At 35.8% G+C, this 18,088-nt stretch overlaps 3 protein-coding genes across 3 annotated transcripts; 1 reads left to right on the top strand and 2 right to left on the bottom strand.

The window, feature by feature from the left end:
* Positions 1-317: 317 nt before the first annotated feature.
* Positions 318-2,285, bottom strand: LOC308688867 (lecithin retinol acyltransferase; the record flags this gene model as incomplete). The annotated part of the gene is made up of 2 exons (XM_081362309.1): positions 318-473; positions 1,779-2,285. The coding sequence occupies 2 exons, from the start codon at positions 2,283-2,285 to the stop codon at positions 318-320; spliced, it is 663 nt and encodes a 220-aa protein (XP_081218435.1).
* Positions 2,286-4,070: 1,785 nt separating this feature from the next.
* lrata (lecithin retinol acyltransferase a) lies at positions 4,071-5,586 on the bottom strand. The gene is made up of 2 exons (XM_081362575.1): positions 5,054-5,586; positions 4,071-4,765 (listed from the first exon to the last, which is right to left on the bottom strand). Exons 1-2 carry the CDS (start codon positions 5,570-5,572, stop codon positions 4,613-4,615), a joined length of 672 nt encoding a protein of 223 aa, XP_081218701.1. The 5' UTR covers positions 5,573-5,586; the 3' UTR covers positions 4,071-4,612.
* A 7,457-nt stretch (positions 5,587-13,043) lies between these two features.
* fgg (fibrinogen gamma chain) lies at positions 13,044-16,509 on the top strand. Its single transcript, XM_081360833.1, has 9 exons — positions 13,044-13,316; positions 13,410-13,466; positions 13,578-13,761; positions 14,165-14,249; positions 14,371-14,501; positions 14,596-14,729; positions 15,048-15,232; positions 15,621-15,898; positions 16,003-16,509. The coding sequence occupies exons 1-9, from the start codon at positions 13,257-13,259 to the stop codon at positions 16,182-16,184; spliced, it is 1,296 nt and encodes a 431-aa protein (XP_081216959.1). The 5' UTR covers positions 13,044-13,256; the 3' UTR covers positions 16,185-16,509.
* The last annotated feature ends 1,579 nt before the right edge of the window (positions 16,510-18,088 follow it).

Below are 18,088 nucleotides of genomic sequence, written 5' to 3'. Positions count from 1 at the left end.
ATAGTGCTAAAATGGTTAAATGAAACTGATAATCATAATTATCATACACATTCATGATAAGCATCAGACAAAGGACCTATATTTTATGACATGTGATAACACATACAACAATTCAATCAAAGTTTTATGAATAATCCATCTTCACCACCTCTTGTAACATTTAGGCTATAGTTTGCATACCAGACACATATTGTCCCAGATACCAAGAGATTTTGTAGCCTGTGTATTGAAGGGCAGTTGTTGACAGAGTAAATGCTTTGATGCTTTTGTGGCAATTTCTGGATCAACATAAAGGACAAATTCCACCCGGAGTGTCATCAAAATGCCATCCATATGGTAAAGGGAATAATGACAATGGGGAGGGTGGCGAGAGGTGTCATAGCGCCTAGATATAAAATGATGAAGACCCCGATTATAGCTGACAGGAATATCATCTTCCTGCTGAAGAGTATTGTCCTTACAGTTTTGCAGAACTGAAAGAGAGGGGAGAGGACGTGTTTAGAATGGAATCAGATGTTTTTGTTCTATATTAGAAACTTTTGCTGCAGGTTTTACAGACTGATCATTTTTTCTGTCACTGTGTAAGGTAATGAATTACAACTGTCCACTAGACGGCGCTGGTACTGTTGTTTGATGCTATTCAAAATGAAAAATAAAATGGCTTTTTCATTTTCACCTTTTCAGAATTTATTCAGATATAAAGGAGTATACTGGACTTTAGTTTTTTTTATTATTTTAAAATCAATTGCAAATGTAAAAGCAGATGAAAAAAAGCTGATCACATTTAATAGGAAAAGAACCATGCTCATTTTATATTATTTTATTGAATGATGTTGTGTAAAAACATTCTTTTGGTTACACTTTACAAAAATATTCAATTTGTTAACATTGGTTAATGCATAAAGTATCATTAACTAGCAATGAACAAAATGTATTTAATTTTATTAAACTTAGGCCTATCAAATTTAATCTATAAATAACATTATTTTAAAATGAAAATCTAGTTATAGACTTTAATCTAATATTCATTTATACAACTTGAAATGTGAAAAAAAAAAAAATAACATTAACCTGAACATTTCTAAATACTATTGTCATTGTTAGTCAGTATGTTACCTAATGAAGTAACTAATTGAATCTAATTTTCATACATAGCATAGCATAATCATAGTCTGAGCTGTTTGGCCCCAAATACAAGATTCATAACTGTTGTTATAGCTCAAACTTGGCTTTTGTGCTCTGACAGTTATCCTGTTTGTTGCATCCAGCAGCTTAGCACATGTGGTTAAGGTTACTACAAAATGCACAAGATGTGCACAAGTCTTTTCTCAGCTCTATTTATGGGGACTAAACCATGAGGATAAAAGTTCACTGACATACTCAAATTAGAGATAATCAGTACTTGTGTAGGAGGAAATTGTGATATCCTGCTTGGAATTTGAAAACAAAAATGGACAAGTAAATACATGCAGTGGGGCGCTTATAGTGAAAGAAATGTTTTTTGAGCACCAAATCAGCATATTAGAATGATTTCTGAAGTATCATGTGGCACTGAAGACTGAATTAATCACTGCTGAAAATTCAGCTTTACCTTCACAGGAATAAATTACATGTAAAATATATTCACATAGAAAACAGCTTTTATAAATGGTAATAATATTTCACAATATTACAGTATTTTTGATCAAATAATTGCAGCCTTGGTGAGAGACGTAAAAATTATATTCCACATATATCACTCTCCATCCTGTTTTTTTTTTTTTTTTTTTTTTTCTTACCTGGAAGGTTTGGAAGCTAAATGCAACACCATAGTGGCAATACATGACATAGTGTTCACAGTTGTGCCACAGTAAGCTGTAGGAGAAAGATCCAATCAGCTTCTCCGCCCGCTGTGCCACTTCCTCTCCATTCAGTGGCTGTACACTGACCATACTATCTGTACTATTGGCCTGAATCTGAGCACCATATGCAAAATCAGCCAAAGGGTCTACACGAACACTGGCTGCCTTGGCCAAAACTCTAAAAATCAGTCTTTTGTTGGTCACCATCTGCTCAACAATGGACTTTTCTTTAGTTAATACTGGTAGGATGTCTGGGGTAAAATGAGCGACGCGACCTTCACCTAAGTAGATTCCAAAATGTTTAAAAAGAGTCCTTGACACCACCAAAAGGTCACCACGCTTGTAAAGGGAGATGCCGTAAGTTTTCATCCCTCTGTCTTCTTCACACTCATTCTCCAGTGTTGATGTGATGAAGAACAAATTAAACAATCTGAGAGCGATCATGGTGGAAGGCAGTGAACAGTGATGCAGTTCACTTCACATCTACTCAATTTATTTAATCTGCTCTGGGAGGAGTGATGTGGTTCATTTAATTAAGCAGCTTTTGGGCATCACATGTTAACTACGACAAGGTGATTTTACAAGTTTGATATAAGCCCCATTGTGTCTGAATAGATATTTATAGGCCTGCTGAATAAGTCAGTCTTAATTGCCAGGAGGTGAAAGTCCCGGGTCAATAGCGAGATTAATGCAGAGTGCTAGTTGTATAATGCTTACTTGACGAAATAGGTTGAACAGAACAATTTAAGAAGAATGTATGCACCCTGACCAAGAGGATGCTACTAAGAATTAAATTCAAATGTATCATGACAGTTTGTCATTTATGTACACATAAGTCTGGTCAGGCATAGGCCTGCCTGGATAATACACATTACTAATGAGAGTCTTTCACAGGAAGTGTTGCTTTGCACTTCTGTTATGTAAGACCTTGCAGTTGAGAACCTCAATATTAAAAGTACTGATATGCCAACTCAAAACCAAACAAATATTTGAATAAGAAATGCTATACATGCTTATAGTATTTATGAGGTATATGTGTGTGTGTGTTAGTGTTAGAGATTAGTAAGTGTATTCATTGGTAGTAGTGAAACTTTGATTGTACTCTGACTTTGAGGGGGCCTCAGCAAACTTCAAACATTTCTTTGCACATTTGTACTTGTAAAAAATTGTAAGCACGGGTATACCTGCAAGATATTTCTGCCTGATGCACACATCCAACGGTGTCATTTGGGCTGGCTGCTGATTCGTCACCCGGGAGCCACTCATAGCTTCTTTAATCACCGCAACATTTCCGGGTGGTGGAGCAGCGGCAGGGACGTCTCCCTTATACTGCCCCCTGCAGCCAGCCCTAGGTGCAGGAAGGGAGCCACGGTTTTTAGCGTGGTAACAAATTGAGTTTCATGCATCAATTTGCATTGGGAATAGGGAGAAGAATGGGATCAGGAAAAGGCAGACTCAAACTGTGGTTGGTTGCATCAAAAGCTAAACTGAGCATTTTTACTCTTCCAGCTCATCTACTAGACTAGTTTCTTTCTGAAATTAATCTGCCCAAAGCAGACAATGTTGTTAGTGTAAAAATCCTTTGTAAACAAGGTGAGCTATTTGTCGATATAAAATGAATATAAATCATCTTGAAAAAAAAAATAAAAAAAACATATGTGTATATATATATATATATATATATATATATATATATATATATATATATATATATATATATATATATATATATATATATATATATATATATATCATCATTACAGCAGGACTACCAGAAAAAACATGTAAGGGGGCACTCACATGATGGGGCCTCTTAATAGTGTCTTTAACAACGCTAGGACAACAGTGTTGAGAACCACTGCTTTAGACCCAAACACTACTACTTTCTAAATAAAATTCTAACATTTTTCAACTTTTTGTGAACATTGACAATTAATTCCTACCCACATCCATCCTAAAGTGACATAATTCAATAATTAAAATGTTTCTCCTTTTTTATTATGTATGATTTAATGTCAAGAAGAACTTTGCAATAAAAGTTAGAAAATATTTCCTTTTTGAAAAATTTCCTTTAGGAAATGCTTTTTTTTTTTTTTTTTTTTTTTTTTTTTTTTACACAGAACATTGACCTGGCCTAAAAACACTCAGTGATGGTAAATCAGGTGCACAGATTATAGAATCTTTGCAGATTCCACAGGTTCAACCACAGGTCAAACATTGAGAATGTTTGGAATTCAAACATTTTGGCTTTATTTCGATGAAAATATGGTAATAAATCAAATCAACTGTTTACAGCAAACCAGAAATAATTGTACTATTTACACATCTACTATTCATGTCTAAATGTTCTTCTTCTGATTCTTGTTCAGGATCGTAAGGTATTAAATATATATTTTAAACTGTACAAATTCACAATCAAACATAAAAATAATGATAAAAAACTATAATGTATGTTTTTAAAGGCACTTCTAGTGAGCAGTATACATGAAATCTGTAACTTTAAGCTACAACAATATTGGCGTTACCAATTTTAAGTATATGATTTAAAATGAAAAATATGCAGCAAGCTAGTGCTAATGGCATGTTTTCATGAATTGCTTGAATGATAAAGCTTACAATTTAACATAGGCTAATGCAAACTATGCTCAAACATTGCTTGACTACATAATCAGATTTTACATACACATATTCCACTTCTGCACTGATGCATTGCATTGTTGTGTTTTGTCCTTTAAGACTGGACTGTGTTGTTGATGTATTGAAATTGTCTCTCAGCCAGCCATCCACAGAATGAAGGGGATAAGGATTGTGGGTAATGTAGTTGAAGGTGCCATGCCAAAGCAAAGGATGTACAACATTCCCATCCCAACGGTTAAGGCCACACTTCTCTGGTCCCGAATGATGTTTTTCAGACAGTTACAGAACTGCACAAGAAAATACATTAAAGATATCATTAACAGACTTAGTCCAAATTCAATTTACTGATTATTTTTCAAAATTCCAGGTGTTAAGGCACTAAAAATAATCATAATCATTTTATTTATATTTTATCATTTGTGATCCAATACTGACATTTTGATAACATGATATTAATTATATAATAGCCTACTTATTAATATTAATATAAATTCTGCTATTTTAATTATTGAGTACAACAGACTAAGGTGTGTTCTAGGCTATATTTTCCACGTTTTGTATAAAAGATAACTCACCCTCTCTGTCTGCTGGCTCACAGGTGTACCGTACCTGCAATACGTCACGAAATGTTCACAATTATTCCATAACAAACTGTACGGAATGTCGCCGACCAGTTTCTCTGCTCTTCTCGCGACGTCCTCGCTCGCCAGTGCTTGACACTTCATTTTCATATCCATATCATTCACAAGAATCTGAGCTCCATACGCGAAATCTTCAACCGAATCGACGCGTATACTCGCGTTTCTGTAAATGCAGCCTAAAATGAGTCTTTTGTTGGTGACGACTGGTTTAATGAGCTGTTTTTCGTTAGTTAATATGGGCATGATGTCAGGCATCAGGTGCGCCACTCTGTTCTCGCCCAGATAGATGCCGTAATGAATGAAGAGAGTGCGCTGCACCTCCAATAGATCTCCTCTCCTGAGCATTGGACATCTCACTGCACACTCCTCCGTCCCCTGCCATATACTTTTAAAAAGATTAAAATTTGAGAAAAGAAAGAATTTCTCAAATAGAAATGTCAGCGAGTCTAGCATTTTAGTGTTTTTATGACAGTGAAGACCTCACAGTCGATTGAGAATTTATATATGGCATGTGCTTTTGGACTGAGGAGGTTCCCAGCATTCTGATTGGCTGGAAGTTACATTCCCACAATAAACCACTTTAATACTTTAACACTGGATTACTTAATGTTGTGTTTTTTTTTTTTTTAAATAAACAGTAAGATTGTTGGTAACACTTCATAATAAAATTAATAAAATTAATTTAATAAGCTATCAAATAGGTCTGTGACCTCAATAGTTTCAGACATGTGAAAAGGCTTATCCAGAACCTTTTTTTTCTCTCTCTCTCTCTGCTTGAACATGTTTTGAAGTTCACTTTGAGCTGATTTTGTCTGTGAAACGTGAGCCTTTTAATTAGAGGCAGGAGCTGATTATCCTATAACAATACCACTTGCTGTTCTCACATGCATTGGTCCAGTCTTTCAGCCTCCTAGCCTTTCTCCTAAGCACCCAAAAGATTTCTGCGACCGTGAAAGGAAGAAGTGACCGTAATTAGCAGTGGCCTGGAATAGAGATTCTTTGTCGTAATCAGGTCATCTGATAAACCTGAATATTATTCCCAGATTCTTCCAGATCCCCTTTCTTTTTAAATCATTAGACCCATTTGTCCAATCTATGAAATCAGAATATCTTCCTCCACAACATTTGGCTCCAAGTGCTATTTAACATATCAGCAGTGACATCTGATGACATCTCAAAAGAAAAACACTACAAGATTATAATTTTTTGTCCACAATGATAAAAACTGTATTTTTTTCATACATTTTTCATGAATCTTATAAACATTAATCTCACATAATTATTTCTCCTTCTTCCTTTTAGCTTATAATACAAAAGCAAGCAATACCATTGGTTCAGAATCAATACAACTTTATTCAAATAAAATAGAGATCAGCTAATTTTAAGTCTGCCTACACAGTGGTTCTGTGTAAGATTGCTACCAGTTCATTAGACAGACTGGGAGAGGTAATGAAGGTACAACTGTAATAAAGTAATCATAAGGTCTAAAAATGGTCTAACATATGTACAGATGGTAACACCAGAAGGAACCAGTAAATCTTTCAAGGCATCTGTAATAGCTAATTACAGGCCAGTTTTGTTTTCCTTTGTTCAACTTGAACTGATCTAAATGTCATTGCACCTAGAACAGTTTTAAAGGTGCTGTATGTCCAGTAGCACAGGCTTTTGGCTGTGAAAACTTTTTGTTAAGTGGGCATTTTTCATACACATATCTATTAAGTGCAATAGTTAAAACACCAATGCAAGAAAAATCACCGACAGTGTACTGATGCAACAAAATGGAGATCCTTTATTTAAAAAAAATCAATAAAAATAAACACAAGTTCGTGATCACGTTCACTGTCTTCTGTTTCCTTATTTATACAAAATTATCTGTCCATACCCATCTTGTTTAGTATAAACCAGATAAATTAATAAATTCATTTTCATTATTGTGGCCTTCAAAGACATTTATTTTGTGTTAAATATTTGGCAGCTGTGCTCACCAGGCAGTCTGAGGTCTTAAGGGCAGATGTGAAACTGCGGTCATTGCAGAACTACACTTGAAGTGACGGCCGCTGAACTTACACTGCCCTTGCTAAGACCTCCCACTTACAAATTCACTGTGATCATATTTATGGGATGCCAGAAAAGAGTACTCTTGTTGAGAAAACAAATGCACTATACTTAACTCTCACTACTGTTTTTGTGCATTTATTGATTTTCCTTTCAGTGCTGGTTCCTTACAATCCTGTTTACATAATTCGGGGAGACGGATTAAAGTGGAAGAAAGAAGATAGAGGACTTCAGTAAATCAAATAGACAGGAGAGGTAAACCTGAGTAACTGCTTTGCAAGAGCATAAACAATCCTATTGGGAAACATTAGAAGCAGTTTTCTATTTAAAAAATAAATTAATTAATGAATAAAATTAAAACTTAATTACGTTACTGCAGTTTTTAACACATATGTCACCTGAAGTCATGATGGTTCAGCAAACATCACAATAACAATGCATGACCTATTGTGATTTGCAATTTTCATTCAAACCAACCATTGGAGAGATCCAGGGGGGAGTTAGGAAGAGTTTTTTTTTTTTTTTTTTTTTGAATTAACTGGCTGTCATTTCAAGTCCAAGATGACAACGAATAAAAAATTAAACTAAACTTAATTTAATTGATTTGCCAAATGTATTTGAATTGACAAAATTAAAAACGTTATTTTTTGCTCGTAAAGTAAAAAAAGCACTACAGGGTTAAATGTTAACCCTTAAATTCATGAATGTTCTGCCAATCATTATTACATATTCGGGTCTTTAGTGACCCGGATCTATTTCCAAAATGGATGATATCTAACTGCTGCAATAGCCTAGTATAGAACTGCTGATATTTTCACAACAATACTTTGTTTAGGCTTGGTTTGTAGATAATTCCAAACCTGCGCACATATATTCAAACGCACATAACTACAGAACCAATTCTTAATGCGCATGTGACCGCCATCAGCTTTTCTCACAGGTTCGCGTTTAAAGTCTGTGTAGAGAGAATGGTGTCGTCTTAGCGGCCCCAAATTTAATAACAAATGATCGTTGCGACGGAAGCGAATATATCAAAACTAACTTTAGCTGGAATATAACTTTATTAAAGAACCGCTATAAAGCCAAAACAATCTCTGTTACCTTAAATTATACGTTTATCTTTGTAAAGCTGCTTTGAAACAATCTACATTGTTAAAAGCGCTATATAAATGAAGATGACTTGACTTGACTTCAATTTGAGCAGACTGCCCAAGTACATTCAGCATCTGACTCATTCACATCTAAACCATGTTCTCAAAACTATCGTTTTCAACATCTTCATAATCAAAATTTTGATCTCTGGCAGCTTCTTCAACAGATCCACCATTCTGGGAAGTGAGGATTTTCATGTTTGGGTCTTGATGGGGCATAGCTGAGCTACTTATGTTTAGTTCTACACCACATTGTATTAAAGGCACAATATGTAAGATTTGTGTAATAAAATATCCCCCCCCAAAAAAACACTTTGTAATATATGTGATATACAGTGTGATATATTTAATGCAGTTGTGTACTTACATTATCCCAAAAGTTCCCAAGGATTTGTAAATCCAGAGAAATTCCAGTTTTAAATAATGGCTCGTCCCGTGTTACGTCAATGACGTAATATCCGCACTATCCACAGTTTCCGCTTGTAGAAACCATAGATATATATACACATAGGTGCCTCATTAGAGGCCGTATCAATGGGCTGCTATACGTAGAAATAAAACAAGGATCAAATTTGCCGTTTTCGAGATGGAGAGAGCTTCGCTACAAACTTGGACTTGACAGAAACTCCGCTCTTGCATGTGTTTTAATAGACAGGTAAGCAAAAGTATATTATTTATTGTATACATACAGTTATACCGCACTTTGTTTATACTTCAGTAATGCTTTTTTATCAAGTCTGGTGACCAAGTCTATGGCAGTGAAATTAAATACAGTATGTGTTTAAAATATTCAGCCATTACTTGCAAAGACTGTGGGTTCATTTAAATTTAATTTTAGTACCATTGTTTTAAACACATAAAACTGTTTGGTTAAACTGTTTGGTGGGTTAATGGTTAAAAAAACATTAACCCACCAAATCATTTGTCAAATAGTCACATATCAATAACAGGTTAATACAGCATTACATTTCACGTTCCTTATGGCATAAAATGTGATGATGTAAAAAAGTGTGATCAAATGTACAGGTAATACAAAAACGAATTCATGATTCGTGAATTCTATATATCTATGGATGGTGAAAACGACTCCTCCCATCATTCCATTCTTCTTCATAGCTCATCAAGCTTCGCCTTTGTTTTTGTTTTGAAAATGCGACCTCTGGCGGTGAAAACATACATATTGTGCCTTTAAGGCCCATTCACAACAAGGATCATAACAATAACAATAAAGATTTAGTTTTAAAAATTATTATAAATGTATTAGAATAGCAAAGCTATAACCACAAATATAACGATAATGCCAAGAGGAGCAATATCATTTGATTCACTTTCAGATACATTTTTGTCAGTTGATAAATGATAAAAATACTGACAGCCAATCAGAATCCATCCCGCTCAAGCCTTTAAAGCGGCAAACAACATAATTGCAGCGTGGGATCGCTTATAATAAACAGAACGTTATTGTGTGTTGGTGTGGATACCAATATACTTATCTTTAGTTATTATCTTAATATTTGGTGAACAGGCCTTTATAGCATTTTTCCATAGTCCTCACAATACAATATGCCATTTGTATAGAAACCAATAAAAATTACAAGCCTGGCAGTTTTACAGACTTCAGCATTATTCTAAGTAACCTCAAAATGACCTAAGACTTTGTGTGCGTTTCAGTTTAGACGGCAATGAACTTCCATGATGGCTGCAATGGTGGTGACATTTCTTATCATTTGTTTGGGAGACTACAGAGTTGGCAGGCTGCTTCTTGGGACTTGTGAAATGGAAGCAGCTCTCCATCTGGTTTTGAGAGAGGTTCAGTCACAGTTCAGAGTTGTTTAAGTTCACAGACGCTCGAGTTGACTCTCAGGTCAGCCATGCCTTATATCTGTCGTCTACCACGTTCAATATGGTTTCGCACCATAAAATCAGGTCACAGCCTGGTCACTTTATTGATGTTATTGGTAGAGTCAGAGCTTCATGATACAACTAAGCAGAAAAAAAGAAAAAAAAATGAAGACAGCCTGTTGTGAATCTTTGTAGAAATGTAAAGAATAAAGCTCTCTTTAGACCCACTGCCATGACCTGCAAGGGTACAAAGCTGCAAATCCAAACTCCAGTAAATACAGCTTTAACATTTCACCAGGTACTGCTTTGGACAACTCTGTGGATTTATTGTAGATCAGCTTCTCTCTTTGTATTTTACACTGAATCCAGTATGTTTATGTCTTAAAGCTGATTGTATCGAATCAGGGTTTTTTTTATTAAGAGCTTTAAATGAGAATGCGATCAGTCTTCATTTAAACACCTATTACTGCTACCACAGTTAAAGAAGAAAAACAGTGCTGACCTTTGCTTGACTCACTGAATATTGTTTATCACTTATTGTTTATAATAGTTTTATCTTTTCCAATGGCAGTTGGAGATTTGTCACAAAACTCCTCATGCATGGATGCTACAAAATTTGTTTTAGTCGAATGCATTCATTGCACCTCTCAACATACATTTGCAATTCAGACCTTACAAAACATTGTTTTACCGGCTATGCAGCTTTTCTTAGCTTAGACTTCAGACTTAATAGATAAACTTGCTTGTGTTATTTTCCTACAGTAAATAAAAAAAAATTGACAAGGAATCTAGTCTAAAGAGCATGATGATGGTTAAAGCGATATTTCACTCACATTTACTCACCTTCATTGTAGGAGTCATACTTTCTATTTTAGTTTTTTCAAATGTGTTCATTTCAAAATCTTTTGGTTATAATATTGTTAATGTTGTTTATTTCTGAGAGATTGTGCCCTCTATATGCGTGAGGGGAAATAACATTTAAAGGATATGCCACTCCTGACAGGAGGGGGGCGCTGGTGCAACGAAATTCAGTCTTTTGACCTTGCACATGGAGTCAGGATGGCATGGTGTAACACACTTGCAAGCAGCATATAAGTTGTTTGGTTTTTGTTGCAATCCATCTTTATTTTGATAAACTTAAGTCATTGTTTGAATCCTCAATGGGCCTCTGAATCTATTCAGGCCACTTTGCAAGCATCAAGAAAACATTGCATCAACATCTCCCACAGTGGACAAGAAACAAGGGACAAAATTGGAAACACCGAACATTTAATTTTTAATGCCTGTTTCAACACTTTAATGTTTCAACACTTACTGTTTAATGTCCCGCTGACAGTGTTTCAGAGCTCCGTACGTTAACAGTGGAGCGGTTCATAGTGAAATATAAAGAAATGCAGTCAGTGCTTAACTCAAGGAGTTCAGTAAAGTTGGCAATATATTCATAGATTTGAACTTCCCGGATCAATAACTTGTGAGCTAAACGTTGTTAAAACACAAATGACACCTCTCTCCAATCATAGTAATGTAGACAATGAGCTACAACCTAATTTTCCTCAAAGCGTGCTTTATAATATAAACTGATCTCTATGAGCTATCGGCTGAGAGACAAGTCCGAAGGGACCATCTACAAGGAAAATACAAATACATAAAGACTACAAGACTCTTTAGTAACCAATATGATTTTTCAGATACAAGATTTGTGTGTTTGCATATATACCTTCTAATTATTACTCACTAGTTTACAAATGTACCTCAATTTAGCTTATTGAAACTAATTCATTTTTATCCATTCAGATGAGTATACAGGTATCAGTATATCAAGTAGCTTAGGGCTATATTAATTTTATACAGATGCAAATGTGTGTATTGCTTCTAAAAAGGATCATGTAATACTTTTGATTTGCAACATCCCCTAGTGGTTTAGTTGGTAAAGACATGTTCTCACCTTTGGTACTGATGTTTGTAGCTTTGAAAACATATACAAGTATTGAGCAACAGTGTGTGTGTGTGTGTGTGTGTGTGTGTGTGTGTGTGTGTGTGTGTGTGTGTGTGTGTGTGTGTGTGTGTGTGTGTGTGTGTGTGTGTGTGTGTGTGTGTGTGTGTGTGTGTGTGTGTGTGTGTGTGTGTGTGTGTGTGTGTGTGTGTGTTTAACACTTCAATTCTTTGCTTTGGTCATTAGATAAGAAAGACAATTTTGCCTCAGTGACTCAGGTGGCAGAGATTAAAACATGTCAGCAAAAGTGTCTGTCTGTGCGTGTGTGTACATGTGATGTAGAGATTTGTGGAACATTTAATCTCAAATTATTGGAAAAGAAAAAACTTATAAATCATTAACTTAAAATAGGATAATGACCCATTAGCTCTGTAGCGATGGGTCTGTGTTTGTCTTTTTGGTTTGTTGGCTTGTTTATGCCTATATTATGAATTATGTATTAGGAAAAACAATTTTTAACAAAGCAGTGATTAAATTGCTGGAAGGCATAAAATTGAATCTAAAGGTCCTTAAAAGGGGATAGCGCAGGGGGTCCACCAATTAGTCTAATTAATCTAATTGTTTTTAGGGAGAAAAAAATAAGAAACATAAAGCATTAAGTTAACTTCAACCAAAGCTAAATAAGCTTCAGTTCAGATGAATGTTTCATTGTCCCCTCATTAAACTATTTTTGTTTCACAGACAGGGCTTTAGCCTAATCCCAGACTAAAATGCATGTTTAATGTTTATATGGTCAAGGCTTAAATACCAGCAGTCACATTTCTTTACAATATAAAACCCCCAAAATGTTCTTGGTCTGAACAAGGTTGAATAACCCTGATCGATATAATGTTCAGGTACCAGTAATGAAACCCTTACAAGTTGTCTCTGCTTATGTATGTACATTTGCAGGAATTGAACACATTGTCCCATCTCTGCATCACTTACGGTTAGTTCTGAGTCAGACAGTGAGTAAGAGAAGGATTGTGTTAGCTTTTATTTGTATAGTGGACTGTTATCTTCATTTCTGAGGAGGACCTTGTTCGGATAAATATCCTGCGGCAGTCAACAGTGCCACACAATCTCAAGGGTACACCACACAGATTGCAGGTCCAACATGGCCTCGTTAATGCATGTGGTTGCTTCCATCCTGCTGCTGTCAACATTAACGTCAGCGGTGAGACACTAAACTTTTTATTATTATTATTGTAATAGTAAATATGTTATAATGCCTTTTACTGATTGTCTTTTCTCCCTTTTTCACCTTAAGCAAATGAGAGGGGACTATTCACCGTCGCAAGATATGTGTAACCCAAATGATGGGTTTGTAAGTACAGATTGTCTGCTCTGGATTGTTTTAAGTAATAAACTCACAATTAAAATGCTACATTGTAACAGTCATTGGTTTAACAGTCACTCTCCGTCCTTACTTTCTCAGGGGACATACTGCCCTACCACATGTGGAGTTGCTGATTACCTACAGAGGTACAAGCCTGATATAGACAGAAAGCTGGATGAAATGGAACAGGATTTGGAGGAGATCGCCAACCTTACCAGAGGAGCACAGGACAAAGTGGTCTACCTGAAAGACTCAGAAACACAAGCACAAAAACAAGCACCAGGTAGCACAATTTTTCATTAATTAGGAATTAACAAAAATGCAAAACCTGTGTACAGAGGTTACAGTTGTCTCGGATGAGCTTTTGAGATTTTTAAATCTGCTCGCGGGCTGATGCAGGTTTCTGTTATTTGAAATTATAGATAAGGGCCCTGAATGTCATGAAAATTGCCATGTGGTGTAAGCAACAAATAACATATTTTTCTAACCAGGCCAGACAAATTACTTGTCTGGCCTTAAAAATTACAGAATTTTTTTTGCTTGTCAAAATTAATAAAACTTAATTTAAATACAGAAAGTAAAACGTGCTTATTATTGAATAGTCATTGTATGTATGAATTGTATTTTTAAAATAAATGTTAAACTTCACTTGATTTTCATGAGGTTAATCACAATCCTTTTGTCAGATACATACATCAAAAAATCTTCAAGCATGCTGGATGATGTATTGCGATTTGAGAAAAGCATTCTCGCTCAGGAAGATCAAATATAGTGAGTACTTTTTCTTGTTTTTTTTTTATACCACTTTTCATGTCCTGATAGTTTATTAAATGTCATTAAATAAATCAATAGTCTTATTAAATATACTTTTTTTTTAATTCCCCCTCCCCAGTCAACTGCAGTCAATCCTACAGGCTAATGAGAAACGAATAACTGATTTAAAGCAGATGTCTCTCCAGCTGGACCAGTTGTGCAAAGAGCCCTGCAAAGACACTGTGGAGATTCAGACAGTCACAGGCAAAGGTGAAATCAGCATTTAAACATCTTAATGACAACTGACATGGTGAATTTTCTTTACATACGATTAGAGAGCTGAATTATGTGTACTTTTCCCCAGATTGTCAGGACATTGCGAACAAAGGTGGTAAGGTCAGTGGGCTCTACTATGTGAAACCAGCCAGGGCTCCTGAGGCATTCCTGGTCTACTGTGAGATAGACAGCTTTGGACGTGGATGGACTGTACTTCAGAGGGTACGCAACACAACAGACAATGCACAGTGACTCAATTTCCTTTATAAAAAAAGAGATACAGGGTCGTTGTTGCCGTGACCCAGATGATAGTGAGGTTTAGGGTGGTGAGTCCAGTAGTTGTTCAGGTAAACTTCACTACCCTGACCTCAAGAGGTGCACCAAAGACAGACTTTACATGCTTCTTACATCCTTTTTACCACACCTGTCTCCCATGCCGGTTGAAGCTGGCTCTAATCCAACTTGATGTGGTGTGAGTAGGACCAGTTACAAATGCGTGCTACTTTATTGATCAATCAAAATTAATTATATGTTTTTCAGAGACGGGATGGCAGCGTTGACTTCAACAAAAATTGGATTCAGTATAAGGAAGGCTTTGGGTACCTCTCACCAGATGACAGAACAGAGTTCTGGCTGGGGAATGAGAAGATGCATCTGCTGTCGGTTCAGTCCAGCGTGCCTTATGTGCTAAGGATAGAGATGGTCGATTGGGAAGGCAACAAAAAGTAATGAACCATGGGAAAACATGAGTTTTTCTTACTCTTATGTTTGAATCTCACAAGTGGAGTTCCACAATCATTTAAATTTTTGTATTTTTGCATTTGGAATACTTTTATCCAAATTGACTTTCTATGGTTTGGGTTACAGGAATGGTGTTTAATTTTGGACATCAATTTAGTGTCAAACCTAAGCAAGATTTATCCAAATGCAAGAGTTTTCTTTATCTGCAGTTGTCAAACAGGACTTTGCTCCGCTACCCAAATTGATTTTTGTCAAGTGACTTTTCATGACCTCTTCAGTCAGATCAAACACACTGCTGAACATTAGGGTGCACAGCAATCAATAGGCTGAGTGTTTGTCACAAATTTTGTCTTGTAAAACTTGCCTTCTCAGGTATGCCGACTACGCCACTTTCAAACTTGGACCAGAAGTTGATGCATACCGCTTGACGTATGCTTATTACTTTGGCGGAGATGCTGGTGATGCCTTTGATGGTTACGACTTTGGCGACGATCCCAGTGACAAATTCTACACATCTCACAATGGCATGCAGTTCAGTACACCTGACAAAGACAATGACAAGTTCGGGGAACACTGTGCCTTGCAGGAAGGGTCTGGCTGGTGGATGAACCGCTGCCATGCTGCTCATCTCAATGGAAAATACTTCCAGGGTAAACCATTACACTCTTTCCTCTTCATAGGAGATGGTCTTCCTTCCAAAATCCATCAATATTATACTGATCTCATTACTGATGTATTTTTTCTGTCTTTACAGGTGGCAAGTACACAGAGAAAGACACACAGCATGGATATGACAACGGCATTATCTGGGCCACGTGGCACAGTCGCTGGTATTCTCTGAAGGAGACCACCATGAAGATCATTCCCATTAACAGAATCACTGCTGGAGGGCAGGAAAGCGGTGTCAAGCAATTTGGAGGCCTGGGAGACATTTAAACCTTACCAAAGCTCTCCCCATTGTTCTGAGATATCTTCTTTTTTTTTGTGAAGCAATTGTTAAAATAAATAGGAATGACATGGGCAAAGCATTTTCAAGTGAGTGTAAACATGTCTATTGGTGTCTGATATTTTCCATTCTTCAAAAATTAGGTCTGCAAAAGCTTCATACACAAGTCACGTTGGTCATGTTTTTAAATTCGATCAACTCATGAAAATGAAATGGTCTAACGCATTGCACCTGTCAATGAATTAATAAAAATTCTCTGTCTTTTGTAAATGAAAGGTATTCTGTAGTCCTTTTTTCTTAATATAGTGATCACTGAAAAAAACATGTTTTTCACTTTAAAATAATGGTCCAGATCACTAGTAGTTCCTACATAGTGACTAGGTAACACTTGAGTAAATAGTGATGTATTTTATGACTATTTTCATAGTAATAATGATGACTGATTACGTCTTTATAATTTTTCAGTTAGTTAAGTAAGGGTTAATGCCCGACGAGGTGTCCATTATCAGGTATTAATGGACGACGGCGAACGCGCAGTGGAGGAAATGGAATGGAAATAAGTCCATTAATACCTGACAATGGACACCTCGAAGGGCATTAACCCGCTTATACCATGGTCACTTGCCAAATAACACATTTTTAAAACATTAGTTTATATATTAATTAGTTTTACAATCGAAATCTAAAGTTACAAGTTACAAACAATAACTTAGTTTCCTTGGTTACGCCTGACGGTTTATTTAGGTGTACATTATCACTTTTTAACGGACACCTGCAGCCAATCAGAATCGAGTATTCACCCAGACCATGGTATAATAGTTATTAATGAAGCTAATCTCATTAAGTAATTATTGATTACCTAATAAGGAATAATCTCCTAAATTTTATATTACTTACTGATTAGTTAAGCTTGTTTCTTTATTAGTTAATAGTAGTAGCTGAAGTGTTAATGTAGAACTACTCATTAGTCCTTCATTACTTCCTGCATAGTTACTTATTAATGATGGACCATTATTATAATAAAGAGTTACCCATTTTCTTTGCCTGTTACAAACATCCACCCTATTCAAAATGTGAACGTGGGAGTGCATCATTGTTTGTTATTCAGGTTTTGTGTAGGTGTGTTAACCTCTGTGTAGGAGTTGTGGACCACATGGTCAGAAAGTCAATATTGCCCCAGTACTGTGATAGAACACCCCGATCAGGCTGCACTCCAAGCTCCCTGAATGATGCAAGGATTTCATCATCCCTGCTGTGGAGCATCAATAAATAAATATTGAGTCAGCAATTTTGACACAGGAAACAAGTGCCTTCTTGTTTGCATTGTGGTTGTGAATTTTTCCAGATCAGGCATAGCCTTATGTGGGACATTCTACCAGAAGCATACATTTTCTATCCCCCAAAAAAAAAAAAAAAAAAAAGTATTAATAACCTTCAACTTTAACACTGACTTTAACAAAGGAGATAGTGAATAATTGTAAATTATTGAAATCCCACCTCGGCACATAATAATTTTTGAATAATAAGCATTTTAATATGCAGTTACTCTTTAAAATGTCAGGCTCCGTCACAGACATGGCTGATAATGTAAGTGTGTTAAAGAATATGCTCTCTTCTGCACAAATATCATCATTTTAATGAGGATCTGTCCCTTATTGAAGGAAAAATATAATTCATTAAAAAAACACAGCTATCAGGCTGATTTTGCTTGTTTTGTGGGCTCTTAGATAAAGAATGACCATCAGGTTCACAAAATGTTGTTGAATAAGGGGCTTTTGGGGTAAAGTTTGGTACCAACGCATTATTGTAAATATATAATCCAGTCTTTACTATCACTATATACCCATTTCAATAATTGTTATAATCAAAATAGCCATTTTTGGACTAAAATATA

Source organism: Scardinius erythrophthalmus (assembly GCF_964197995.2).
Source record: "Scardinius erythrophthalmus genome assembly, chromosome: 3".
In the NCBI taxonomy this organism is placed as follows: domain Eukaryota; kingdom Metazoa; phylum Chordata; class Actinopteri; order Cypriniformes; family Leuciscidae; genus Scardinius; species Scardinius erythrophthalmus.
The sequence above is the reverse complement of the archived record's forward strand: the minus strand, read 5'-3'. Positions and strand labels throughout refer to the sequence as shown.

Coding starts and splice junctions, on each gene's coding strand:
- fgg (XM_081360833.1), top strand. CDS start 13,257: ATGGCCTCGTTAATGCATGTGGTTGCTTCCATCCTGCTGCTGTCAACA. Junction 15,233..15,620: donor GATTGGGAAGGCAACAAAAA/GTAATGAACCAT, acceptor TTGCCTTCTCAG/GTATGCCGACTACGCCACTT. Junction 15,899..16,002: donor CAATGGAAAATACTTCCAGG/GTAAACCATTAC, acceptor CTGTCTTTACAG/GTGGCAAGTACACAGAGAAA.
- lrata (XM_081362575.1), bottom strand. CDS start 5,572: ATGCTAGACTCGCTGACATTTCTATTTGAGAAATTCTTTCTTTTCTCA. Junction 4,766..5,053: donor TGAGCCAGCAGACAGAGAGG/GTGAGTTATCTT, acceptor TTTCTTGTGCAG/TTCTGTAACTGTCTGAAAAA.